The 12,272-nt window shown below is 40.6% G+C and overlaps 2 protein-coding genes across 3 annotated transcripts; both read left to right on the forward strand.

Annotated features, from left to right (window-relative positions):
• The first annotated feature begins 3,551 nt into the window (after positions 1-3,551).
• LOC145409899 (uncharacterized) lies at positions 3,552-4,579 on the forward strand. The gene is made up of 3 exons (XM_080280164.1): positions 3,552-3,632; positions 4,026-4,142; positions 4,340-4,579. Exons 1-3 carry the CDS (start codon positions 3,552-3,554, stop codon positions 4,577-4,579), a joined length of 438 nt encoding a protein of 145 aa, XP_080136290.1.
• A 3,603-nt stretch (positions 4,580-8,182) lies between these two features.
• LOC145409864 (ionotropic receptor 93a-like) lies at positions 8,183-10,243 on the forward strand. Of its 2 annotated transcripts, none has more exons than XM_080280146.1 (5): positions 8,183-8,307; positions 8,801-8,981; positions 9,249-9,348; positions 9,536-9,665; positions 9,930-10,243. In XM_080280146.1, exons 1-5 carry the CDS (start codon positions 8,188-8,190, stop codon positions 10,104-10,106), a joined length of 708 nt encoding a protein of 235 aa, XP_080136272.1. In that variant the 5' UTR covers positions 8,183-8,187; the 3' UTR covers positions 10,107-10,243. The 2 variants fall into 2 exon arrangements, with proteins under 2 accessions (XP_080136272.1, XP_080136273.1); XM_080280147.1 differs by having other exon boundaries at positions 9,602-9,665.
• The last annotated feature ends 2,029 nt before the right edge of the window (positions 10,244-12,272 follow it).

Here is a 12,272-nt window from a genome sequence, read left to right on the forward strand (position 1 = left end):
AGATCCTCTATGATCATAATCGGATGAATGATTCACAATTGCATTTTCCAGTTCCCAGAGATAACTGGCGTTTGACACTGACAAATAATTTTTAGTTCCATAATATATGCAAAACAGTCGACACAGTAGTTCATAGGCTGCTGATCATTAAATAGAACAGACAGGAGGTCGGTTTATATTCCACAATCGATAACTGGGGAAAGCGCGCCGTACTTAGTTACGAAACCTCCTCTTAGCTCGTATACGTAGTGAGAAACTTCATATATAAGAGGTACTGCTGAAGGAAACTCAAATTTGCTTGTGATTTTTCAGAAACTTAGACTGTGGTGTCAAAGGAAGGTGTAATGGAAAAAGCTCAAGTACAGTATTCTGACTGAGCATTTTATAGCACAGTGCAATACGCATATGCCTTCTGCATAATGATATTGTGCACTTTCGTAGGGGAGAGTGAAACTTACATTTGCTAACAAACTGCCATTTGAAAGTCAATACAGTAATCTCCAGGTGCCATTATACAGTTAACTGGAAATCTATTGAAATCATATATTGGCTGTTGCTTGAAAAAAAGTTTATGATTTTTTTTTTTATATATATAAAACAGTTGCAGCTGAATGTTCAACATCACATACCTTCCTCCCCCTCAACCCCATTGACACTCAAACTGCAATATCTCGCATAACCCAGGAGACACGATGAATTGCTTAACGTGGAGTTATAGATGTTCCTCAATGGTAACATAGAATTTTATGTGACTGCCATTTTGACAATTCTTATCGCCCTTTTAGAGAATATATATGGTCAACGATGCAGTAAGGTTGCATATTTTGTCGAAAAATTTTCAGAACATGGGAACTCACCGGTCATGCCGATCAACCTCCCTGACAGAACGCAGATGCTTTATCTGGATGTGGGTGGGGGGGCTGTCAGCTCGTGCCATAGCCAGGGTAACCGGGTCCAGTGCCAGCACTGTCTGCAGGTGGCTTAATCGGTGGAAGCAGGAGGGACACGTTGAGAATAGGCATCGCTCAGGAAGAACTAAAAAAGAACAATGCAAAATCTTTCAGAACAGGATCAAAACCTGTCATCCTCTAACATTCCACTCTGATGGATTAAGCATATTTTATTATAACCGCAGTGTAGTACATTCAGAGTGTCAATATAACTGTGGATGTATTCAGTATCCCAGTCTAAATTACTGCTGAGCTTCACACAATGGCGGGCTGAAGATGGCTTTCATAGAAATATTATTCCTATGCATATTTAGCTTTGCAAACTGCTAAAAATTTCAAATACCCTTGTAAACTGAATCAGACAGGCTGCTACCCAAACATGGACCTCATAATGCAAGACAGCAGTGTTGGGTAGAAAACTTCGTTCCTCATTATCCTTTGGAGAAAATTTTATTATGTATCCATGGTAGGTACATTCAAGTAAAGGACAAGAGAACCGTATCAAAATGTAAACTACACTAACTTTGGTTCCTGTTGATAAAGGGCTAATTTTTCATTCAGTCGATCTGAATGTACATAGGATCACCAGGAGAAAGTGTGGCCAGACGGCTTAACAGATTTTAACAAGATTCGACAGTTATCTTGTGAATTTTGATAATTATAGCTGATCATTCTTAGGAAAAATTGGTGTTGCATTTATGTACCAGTAAGTTAAGGTGTTTGTCACACATTGCTTCATCTTTTAATTATCCCGCTTACATTAATGGAAACCTATGTTTTCGGTTTCTTGCAAGGACGGGTCCGAATATGTCATGGTTAGTTAAGAAAGCCTTGTACATCTTATATTATAGCTCATTGTAGTTTGCCTGATTCGTAATTTCGATATTAATTTTGACATTCCACGCTTTAAACTTACATCTGAGCTTCTTAAACTCATAGAAATAAATACTAAAAAGACCGCAATATGGATTTCATTCAGCTGTAACATCAAGCCACCTGCTTCCTCACTTCTTACCATTTACATTATCTTACACGAAGGGGGAAGTGGCTTCGTATGAAATATACAGGCTTACCAAATACATTCTCCCAAATAGATCGGGTTTCCCCCAATTGACTTGAGATAGAGATGGTCTTCTAATCTTCAAGTGCCCCCAAATCACTCTCCCAGTTAGACTGTTGAGTAAAAATTAGCCAGATTCTTCACGCATTCTTTTAAGATGAATTCAAAATGAATCTTTTTGTCTTGAGGAAGTAGATGTTCCACATTAAACCACAAAACTGGGTTCACATTTGAAAACTCAGTGGTGTACATTTCTGATTAAGACTGATTCACCAGTCACCGAAAAAAAAAAAAAGCGTAATGAGTGAACATATCAGCTGCCGATGAGATCTGCACTTTTTGTGCATCTTGTCTACATAAAATACTTGTTAAAACAAGCAGTAAAAGTTATGTGTGAGTTTTGTACACCATTTGCTTAAACGGCTGTACAACAGTTCAGTGCTCAGTACACCATGAGTATCTTGCTGCTACTTTTCTCTGTCTTATATTGTCCAAAGAATGCTGATCCTTAACATATGTAACAACAAAACATACAACACCATTTATACACAGTAATTTTTCTCTAGAAATTTGTGGTGGTGTGATATGGCGGCTGCTGCAGGAACACTGTGGCTTAGTCTGGGAGTTACGTGCCTTCTGGTACACGCCCGCCTGCCTCATACCTCAGGCAAGTTGACCCAAGTTGCAATCAAAGGGAATCGAACCATTTTATTATTGTTAGCTTACCTCATTGTGTACCATCTTATTTGGATTGTATATAATTACTTCAGCTTATTTACTGTCATCTAGTATAGATAAACCTGCTCTTCTTGGTCTCGATTCTATTAAAATAAATGTTCTTGCGAGAAAAATGAAAAATGAGGAAAATTTTAATGTAAAAGAAGTGCGTCGTTTCAGGAAATACCATTTTGTAACGTTTGCTTTTCCGTACCTAAGCTGCCTAATTAACTGTAATCTACTGTCTAATCAACCATAAAATGCATACCTGAACGTCGACAAATTTTAGGATGTGTTCCTCATTCAAAATTTTGTTGCACGACATTTCAGTGGACAAAATATAATGCTGCGTGTTGTGAATATACCAGTATAAATCATTCTACATATTGCAAATATATATTCCTTAATATTTTCTTGGGAAATTGACGCGTGTTAGTGTATTGTTCTTGGGACCAGAATACCTTCTTGGGGCAAGAATAGTTCAGTTGTAGCGCTGGGGATTCACGACCATAGGGTTGGCAGTTTGAGTCCGCATCATGGTACCGTATTGCTGGTGAGTGATGTAGCGGTCTCTTTCAATGCCTTCCAGATCCATATGGTCCTTTGGTCCGAGCTAGGGGGATTCACCCTCTGGCTATAGTCTAACAATTATATATAGCAATTTACAACCCTTCTGAGTTCCAAGATCAGTTAATAATACCAATCATACACAGGTACTGCCTTTTCCTACCGAGTGCCCTACATCTATACTTACTGGAAATTCATTTTTGTAACTATCAGATAAAACTCGAGGATCGCTGGACAGTCGTCGAGCACTTGATGTCATGTTGGCCACAGAGCAGTGTTCCCGCTCCTCCATCATGGTGGTGACAGACGACTCTCCATGGGCGTTCTCTGTGATGCAAGTGCGTTAGTGTTAGCATTAAGCAAAACTTGGGCATTCCTAAAATGGATTAAAGAAGTTAGATTGGAATATACATTACAGTACAGTACAAATAAGATTTGTTCCTAAGATATATAACAGGTACATTACTTCGTATATTCTCTGGTACAGATCCTAAGAACAGAGTGAATATCAACTCAGCTTGGCAGGTGAATGTGGCAGACCTATGGAAGTGCTGATATGGAACTGGAAAGCTCTGGGTTACATAAAGTCAGCTACTGTGGAAGATGTTTTCAAATGTTCTCTCCATAGAATATTAGCCAAATTCAAGATAAATTCATTGTTACACGTTTTACTATGACTGGAGTCAGTGGCGTTAAATGATTACAAATCATTACCATGCATTCTTTTTCAGGATCTAACAGACTTACACGCTCCGTGGGGAGTTGGAGTGTTTGGGGTAACAAATAATTACCAAAACGCCAACATGACCCTTGAAAACCTCTCCCAGGCTATCGCCACTGCTCGACGGGTATGTCAAGGCTGATAAAATGGCTTTGAGAAGTAGACCAAGGACAAATGTGTGTGTGTGTGTGTGTGTGTGTGTGTGTGTGTGTGTGTGTGTGTGTGTGTGTGTGTGTGTAATAGTAAAAAACAGATTAAAGCAGATCTGTTAAGAGTAATGAGCTTTATACTGAGGAGGTTTGTTGATTACTTTTTTGCCATTAGCTTCGCGATGTGTCGTGGTGGGTGACGGTGGTGGTGGTGAGTGAGGACCCAACCTTCCTCTCCGCCTTCGCTGAGTCCTCCATCAAGAACCACCTCCTGTCGGTGCACACAACGAGGCTGCTCGCCTTCACTAGCCTCCCTCTCCATCGCTTCCAAACCCTCCACCACCTTCACAAGACTCTATCACGTACTAGCGCTCTACTCGCTGTTGTCGACGAAGCTTCACCAGTCCTTAGGTAGTAAACATTTTCTACGGATAAGAGCACTTATTAGAGGTGATATGCCTCACATTGATTCACTGGCTTTTATTCATACTTATTTTATCTTTTCACCTGTTTGTCAACAGGACCAGAGTGCTCTCATGGCTACCTTTCACTGATCAAGAAACTCGGCCTTTACAGGTAGCATCGTGGACTACTGACCAAAATCTAAGTCTAGTCTACCCACCAAATTTTTTTCCCAAGAAATTTTTGCGGTAAGCTCTCGTTGTCTGTAACTCTCTACGATCCTTAAAATAATATATGAATGCTTTTTTCATAATGTCTTTGTTAAAAATATGGTAGTGTTTATCATTTTTCACGTGACGTGAGTTTGGATGCAGTCAGCTGGTATAATGGACAACACTGCATCTATAACATATCTTACATAATTTGAAAGCTGGAATACAAGATGAAAAGCCACTGATCTTTTCACTGTACCTGTTTGGTTATCTGGTGCTTAGTTTTTGGAAGGCATGTCCGATTTTTGTAAGGGTAGTCCATGGCGGCGTCAGACCTCAACCTCTTGCTGCAGGTTCCCCCACCGACCCCAAGTGATGGTGACAGCCGAGGAGTACCCTTCGCAGTCGGCGGTCATGGTAGACGACCCAACGATACCTGGCGGCAAACGGCTAACTTTTACGGGTGCAGCCAAGTATATCATGGAAATACTGTCCACGGCTATGAACTTTACGTGAGCTATTGGTTGCACACATTCTTCTATACACATTTGTTTTCTTGGATGTCGTAAAGGACTTGATAGCACTTCTTAATTACTGAATTATGTTGCAAATCGCACTTTAGCATGCTCTTGTGTTACTTATATTAATACTGTATGGGAATAGAAGGAGACATTAAGATATAGTGTTCAGAAGAATCGTAAAGGAGATGTTCTGATAATAAGACAGTATGCAACGCGGACCTAATGGCATATCAAAAAATTTGTTGTAACTGCTTTCAAAACTCTCTGACAGGTACACATACTTGAGACCACTTGACAAAAGTTGGGGCCTGCGGAAGAGTGATGGGACCTGGTCTGGCATGCTGGGACTCATCACACGTGAGGTGAGTTACTACATCGATTCATTCTTATAAACTTATTGACTAGTCTTTCCTAAAATGAGTGAAAGAATATGGTAGAAAAAGGATCAGTCTTTTGTTGAGTGCTTCTTGTAAGTACTGCTACAACCATTATTTTAAGAAACTGAACTTATGTTCAGACGCAGTCAGTCATGCCAGTTTCTGTCAATTAGGTCCAGCCAGAGTAATTCATACAATAATTTTAAGATTATTGTTCTCGCTTTCAGTCACCTCCTAGATGTCTAGACTGAAGAGTTGTTGCTCAGTGTTCTCTCGCTGGGTAATCGTGGTGGCAACTGCCACACTCATTGATACATAAATTATGAATGTCTGTTGTTGGGAATCTCCCTGACCTTTGTAGGTGAAATTTTGTGTAATATTTTGTCCATTCCTAGTTTAAAAGCAGTACAACATTCTCAAGCAAAACTCCAACCTACTCAACCAAATTGCCACTAATTTTAACCGAGAAACATTTTCATAAATTTGTAGTTTAGCTACCTCTGTTCTGCTTAACTTTGTAGATAGAAAACTGTTTATCTGGTATTTGGTATTTGCATAAAATAATAATGTGGAGGGTATGGCGTCGGCAGTGTGAAGTGGCACAACAGAGAGGGTTAAGGGTTGGTACAGATTATACTTCTCGAAGGTATATCCTGACATGCATTGTATTCTTCTTTGAGACATTTACCTTGACAATACATTTCAGCAAGTGGAGTTCACCCCTGGGCCAATTTTACTGGATTTTAGTAGAAGCCAGTGGATGGAATACTCTGCATATTTTTTCATGGGTGGGTACAATGTTCTCGCTGCCCGTGGTCGTCCTGAGGCTGACCCTTGGGGCTTCGTACTACCTCTTTCTCCAATTGTTTGGGCAACTTTGTTAATAGCACTGTTGGTTGTGTGCTCTGTGATGCTGCTTCTGCCTTTCTGCTTTCCTGCCCACACACGAAAACCAGGCAGCGTAGACGCCAACATCTTTAACTGCCTGCGCGTTCTCCTGCAAGAAGGTAACTATAGCCTATTTGATATGTTCTGAGAAGAGACGAGCCTTAAGCTCTTGAAAGCTGGCAGCTGATTGGTTGTCCGATTGCATTCATTATTAACGACGGATTTTTAATTATTTTTATTATATGGGTTTCAATACCCATTTGACGAAAAAGATTGCCCAAATAAAATGTTATATACAATAATTTGCATAGATTAATGTAAAAATGGGGCCTTACAAATTTCACCTAATGGCCTGGATAAGTGTGAAATTTTCAGTCCTCGGGACAAAACAAAACATGTTCAGGTAAGGTTTCACGAATACCTTGACATTTAGCCCCCATGCTCAGCCAAAGTAAGGTAAATTATTTCATTAGTGCGACATTATGTAGAATCTAACCTGGTAAAACATCGGAATTCCAATGAATAATGACGGGTAGACATAGGTGAAGAAGTTATATTTCATTGTCGTTTTTAAACATTGTGCAGCTCATACCTTGTTGCAGCCCGGTCGTAAGTAGCAACTAGATATTCCAAACTAAAAACATAGAAAACTTACTGATGATGTGAAGGTAGAAAGCATGGTGCAAACTGATGCAACAAAAAAGCGCTCTCAAGTTAATCTGAATGTTCGTCTGCTTAGTCAAGTGGGACATCCTATGGGTGGCCTAACCCTCCCCCCAATCTATCATTCATCGAAGTTCAGGAGATATTTTATATTTTATTGCAATTCTGGTGTTTAACAGTTATAATTTACAAAATATCACAGTAATGACATACTTTACTTTAATTTGCCTGAAAATAAGAAAAAAAAATCAAGGTACTTGTGAAACTTTACCTGTCTGTGTTTTGATTTGGCCCGAGAATTCAAAATGTCACATGTATCTAGGCCATCTGATAATCTTAGTAAAGCCCAGTTTTGAAATTAATTTATGCAGACAACTATATATAACATTTTACATGAGTAATCTATTTGTTAAACGGTTATTGAAACCCATTTAATAAAAATAAATTAAAATACGTCTTTAATAATGAATGTACTCGGACAACCAATCAACTGCCAGCTTTCAGAAGCTCAAGGCTCGTCTCTTCCCAGATCAGATGAAATAGGCTATAGTTCAGCCTTTTCAAGCTATCAGTAATTTGACATTAACTTACTGAAAGCAAAGTTAACTTTGGACATTTCATTTAAAGGCTGTGCACAGTTCATTTAGGCTAATATTCGAAGTAGATCATTACTTTTTGGCATGGAAAAAAGACACTTTTCTGTTTTAGTTTATAATGCCCACTCAGTGTGAAAATGTTAAACTATATCAAGTGCTTAATAAACTTACAGGAAAAAAGCTCTCAGTATTAGACATGGCAATCCATCAACTACTGTTAGGATCTCTATTCTGTGTTACTAAGTTCTCTTTTGTCGTAACAGATTTAGAGAGAATTAAAAGTCGGTGGTGGTGTGATCGTGTGATGCTGGGGGTGTGGATGCTGATGATGGTTGTGCTGACACAGAGCTACGTCGGCAACCTCATGTCCCTCCTGGCGGTCAGATACATCGACCAACCATATCAGAGACTTGATGACGTTCTTGACAAGTCTGATGTTGGAATAATTCTTGTCCAGAACTCACTGATCATCCACTATCTTAAAGTATGCAATTGTTTTTGTAATGTAATTGAAAATCATGTACTATTTTTTGGTCAGTGTCCAAGAATGTTTAGGCTGTCAATAAGCAACCCAAGATATTTTTAGCCAAACCAGTACTGCGGGAAATAGTGTCTAGTCACTCACAAAGTGTTCTGTGAGCTACTCACATGTTTATTGATAAAAACAATGCTCTACTACGAAGACCATTCTTTCATTCAAGAAAGTATTGGTAAAAGTATTTTTTTATCAGTTCTTCTGTATTTGCAGAACAAGCAATTAACTTACAGTTGGACCCTGTTCTGAACTGTTCAATTACTTCCAAACCCTGACTGCCAGTTATTTTCACATTGTGCTGGACCGGTACTTGTTATCTGTCACTGCTTCACAACTACTATGTGTTACGTAAAGTTCAATTAATTTTCCTAAGTTTCATCTGTTTATGTAATCAATAGTTTTCAGTAAAGCTGAGGATCACTGACAGCCGTCTGTATTTCAGACGGCCACGTCGGGTCCACTCTGGAAGCTGGGGAACCTGATGGGCACAGAACGAGTGGCTTACAGATTGTTCTCTGAATTACCCCAAAGCCTGGAGACCATTGTACGGGATGGCAGTCATGTTGTGTTTGACAAGGACATCGTCTATAACACCGTATTGCCAAGGAGCTTTTCTCGCACAGGTTATAATGTGGTTGTCATGTTCATTAACATTATTTATGGCCATACCTTTCTAGTCTGTGCTAAAAATGTAGCATATCTGTGCTAAATTTCACGTCAGTGATGTGAGGGGCTTCATTCGACATGAGTAATTAGAAAGGATTTTAAATGAAAATCACTGCACGTCATTAGACAAATGGCTATTTAAGAGCCTTTGGAAGAAGGACCACTTTATTCTAATTAATAGTATAATAGTCCCATCACTTTATCATCTCTAAGTACTTTGACAGGTACCTGTGATTTTTATGTGTCCCGGAGCAGCTACCTGACCACTCCTCTAGCCATGGTGGCCCAAAAGAACAGCCCTCTTATGCCAAGACTGAATAAGCTGTAAGAACTGAACAGTTTGTCAGCAGCTAAAATATTAAAGATAAAAATAGTCGTGTGTATTTACACAGAACTTGAAAATACTTGATATCTACATCGAAGTCGAAATAGGTATGAGAAATAATTACTATGGTAGGTATTTACTGGCATGCCGAATATAATGTTTTAACCATTTTATTTTCTGAGACAGGGCTTATTCATTGGTGGAATCTGGCCTGTATGATAAATGGCAGAAATTTTCTCATCCTAACTCCAGCACCTGCAAGAACCCACCCAGGATCATCACCGTCACCTCTGTCTTCTCACTCAGCAACCTGTGGGTAGGTCCTGCCAAGGACTTCTTGGATGGCCTGGAAAAGAACTAGTTTGTTAGATTTTACTTCTTAACTTCCATACGTGTTTGAAAACTTTGCATTAGGTATATAATTGTAAATTTTATTTGTAAATTTACTGCAGACATCACTAATGATTTGCATTAAACATGTCACTTTTTCCCTATGTTTTTACCGATGTTAATGTAATATTGTGGGTTAGTTTATAAAGGAAAGGATTACGGCATTACATGTAATACTGCTCATTTTCAGGGCATGTTTGTGGTGTTGGGATGTGGGTTTGTAATGGCTGTGGTGGTGCTGGTAATGGAGCAGATGTGTGGTTGGGCCAAATGGGAAGAGCAGGGCCAGGTGGACACCCAAGACACACACACCACCACCATCACCACCATCACCACCACAACCACCACTGAGCACGCACTTCATTAGTACTGACGACGAACTTCATATGAAAGTCATACTTCACTTCTTCACTTTAAGCTTCCAAATTTGTAACAACACAGAAGTAACAAATTTATTGGTTAATTAATAAATACACTGATATTAATACAAAGAATGACAGATCCTCCAAGTGTCCATCACTGTAATGTTTGTTTTCATGGATGTCAGCATTCACCTCTCAATATGTCTGTAGGTAAATATATTCCGAAACTTGAAGTCAAGTCAGTGGTCTGTCTTGTACACTTCCGGATTAGGAGACTAAAACAGAAATAAGATGACTGATATAAAAATATTTGATGCCAATGACCCAAAGACAAAATCACTGAATGTTTGGTAAAACTGCATAACCCATTGACTCTTGACTGAGCAAAATTGCCTGATACGAACGTAAATGAAATTCTTAGTTGTATCAGGGTCGCCTGACAACTTCTGAAAATTTTCAGTGTTAATGTTTCTCTCAGGCGAACTATATCCGACTTTCCTGGGGAAGAAATAATGTGTATATGTGCTTATTCTATTTTTTTGTACAGACATAGACACAAGTATCTTCCAAAATTTTGACGAATATATATACCGGGAAATCAAACCATTTGAAACACGCATTAGTAGAGACAGGGTTATCATTGTATTTCGCCAGGTGTAACCTAGGAAGATAACTGTGTCCTTGACTGTACACATCTCCTATCGCCAAACAGTTATCACATAAGCTTTCTAAACTACTGACTACATAAATGATCGCTTTACAATGCTTAAGAATTACAATGGAAATGGACTATTTTTTGGTATGATTACGGCCACTGAAGGAGTTTTGCTTGTGAGATATCTTAGATCACCATTTCTTCACCAGCCTAACTTTTAAATGGCGTAAAAGTAACTTAATTACCTATTCTATTGAACAGTTTAATAATTTGGTGAGATAGACTATTGAGACAGATGTGCACTGACTGATGTGGTGATAGAGGAGAAAAAGGTGTTCACTGATTGGTGTGGTATGAGGGAAGGGGTCGGTATAGACTCAGTGCTAGTGGATATAAAAGGGCTGCAGGAGCCACTCAGCCCACACACACACACACACGGGGAACGCAACGAGACGTTTCTCCCATGGGCGCCGACTAGCAGTTAATTCTACGGTCTTTGCGACCACAGTTTCATTTACTCTCGCCTTCTTACTAACGTCTGCTCCTGGATAGTCTGCATCCCAGCTCCTACACGCTGTAGATATATACTGCCAGCATTTGACAGCTGTATACTACACCCTTGTGGGCCTAGGTCCCCCCCCCACTCCCTTCCTCTCCTCGTTCATTCCCCCCTCCCGTTCTACCCACAAACAAGAACTCACACACACATCCAAAACACTACACCCTATCTTCCTCTACCCTTGGTATCTTTGCCCACCCCGCCGTAGGATTTCCTGACACTTCGCTACTGGCGACCCGAACCCGGGAAGGCCGTTTAGGGCCGCCACGATGGGGGTCACTAGGTGACTGGGGAGCCAAGGAGTGTCAGGGAGGCAACCAGCTGCTAGGGATAGGTTCCCCCTCGGGGGCAGTCCAGTGCAGGTACCAGGGTCCGTCCTCACGACGCCCTTTAGAGGGCGGGGGAGGTAAAAAACCAATGCCTCTGACCACCGGCTAGGTAGGCCTGGGTATTCTTTCTCTCTCCCTATTAACCACGAGCTCCACAGAGCAGCTTAACGCCGTACCCACCCCAAATGGAGCGATGAGTAGGCAAGCTCCCTCCCGTCCCCCAAGAGAACCCAACTGTGCGATGAAACCACTACTTATCGGCCCCTCTTCCACGGACATGACCACAAGCTTCGACCAGGACGACTTTTTTGACTCCATCCGAATAATGCAGAATCCGTGGATACCGGAGAGACACCTGCCACATCCACCAGCACCGAGACTGACCCAGCCTCAACGGACCCAGCCTCAACGGACCCAGCACTTCACCAGTCACACCCAGACCCTACTCTTTCTGTGGATCTGAGCCCCGGCGTCGACACTGCCTCAGGAACCACCGAAAATGATGACGGATTTATGTTAGTCACCAGGGGAAAACAAGGACCCCACAAGCAGGGCAACCACTGTACAGCAAACGCATCCTGCATGCCACAGAACTCTGAGAATGCGGGAAATGCTCCCTCCCCCCGCC

Source organism: Coenobita brevimanus, chromosome 83 (assembly GCF_032717465.1).
Source record: "Coenobita brevimanus isolate Jiangsu-jjx chromosome 83, ASM3271746v2, whole genome shotgun sequence".
Classification (NCBI taxonomy): Eukaryota; Metazoa; Arthropoda; class Malacostraca; order Decapoda; family Coenobitidae; genus Coenobita; species Coenobita brevimanus.

What these genes read in the sequence shown, in the direction of transcription:
- LOC145409899 (XM_080280164.1), top strand. Translation starts at nt 3,552, where the DNA reads ATGTTGGCCACAGAGCAGTGTTCCCGCTCCTCCATCATGGTGGTGACA. An exon ending in GGGCGTTCTCTGTGATGCAA is followed by an intron (nt 3,633 to 4,025) that starts GTGCGTTAGTGT and finishes ATTCTTTTTCAG; the next exon opens with GATCTAACAGACTTACACGC. An exon ending in CTATCGCCACTGCTCGACGG is followed by an intron (nt 4,143 to 4,339) that starts GTATGTCAAGGC and finishes TTTTGCCATTAG; the next exon opens with CTTCGCGATGTGTCGTGGTG.
- LOC145409864 (XM_080280146.1), top strand. Translation starts at nt 8,188, where the DNA reads ATGTCCCTCCTGGCGGTCAGATACATCGACCAACCATATCAGAGACTT. An exon ending in AAGGAGCTTTTCTCGCACAG is followed by an intron (nt 8,982 to 9,248) that starts GTTATAATGTGG and finishes GTACTTTGACAG; the next exon opens with GTACCTGTGATTTTTATGTG. An exon ending in TCTCACTCAGCAACCTGTGG is followed by an intron (nt 9,666 to 9,929) that starts GTAGGTCCTGCC and finishes GCTCATTTTCAG; the next exon opens with GGCATGTTTGTGGTGTTGGG.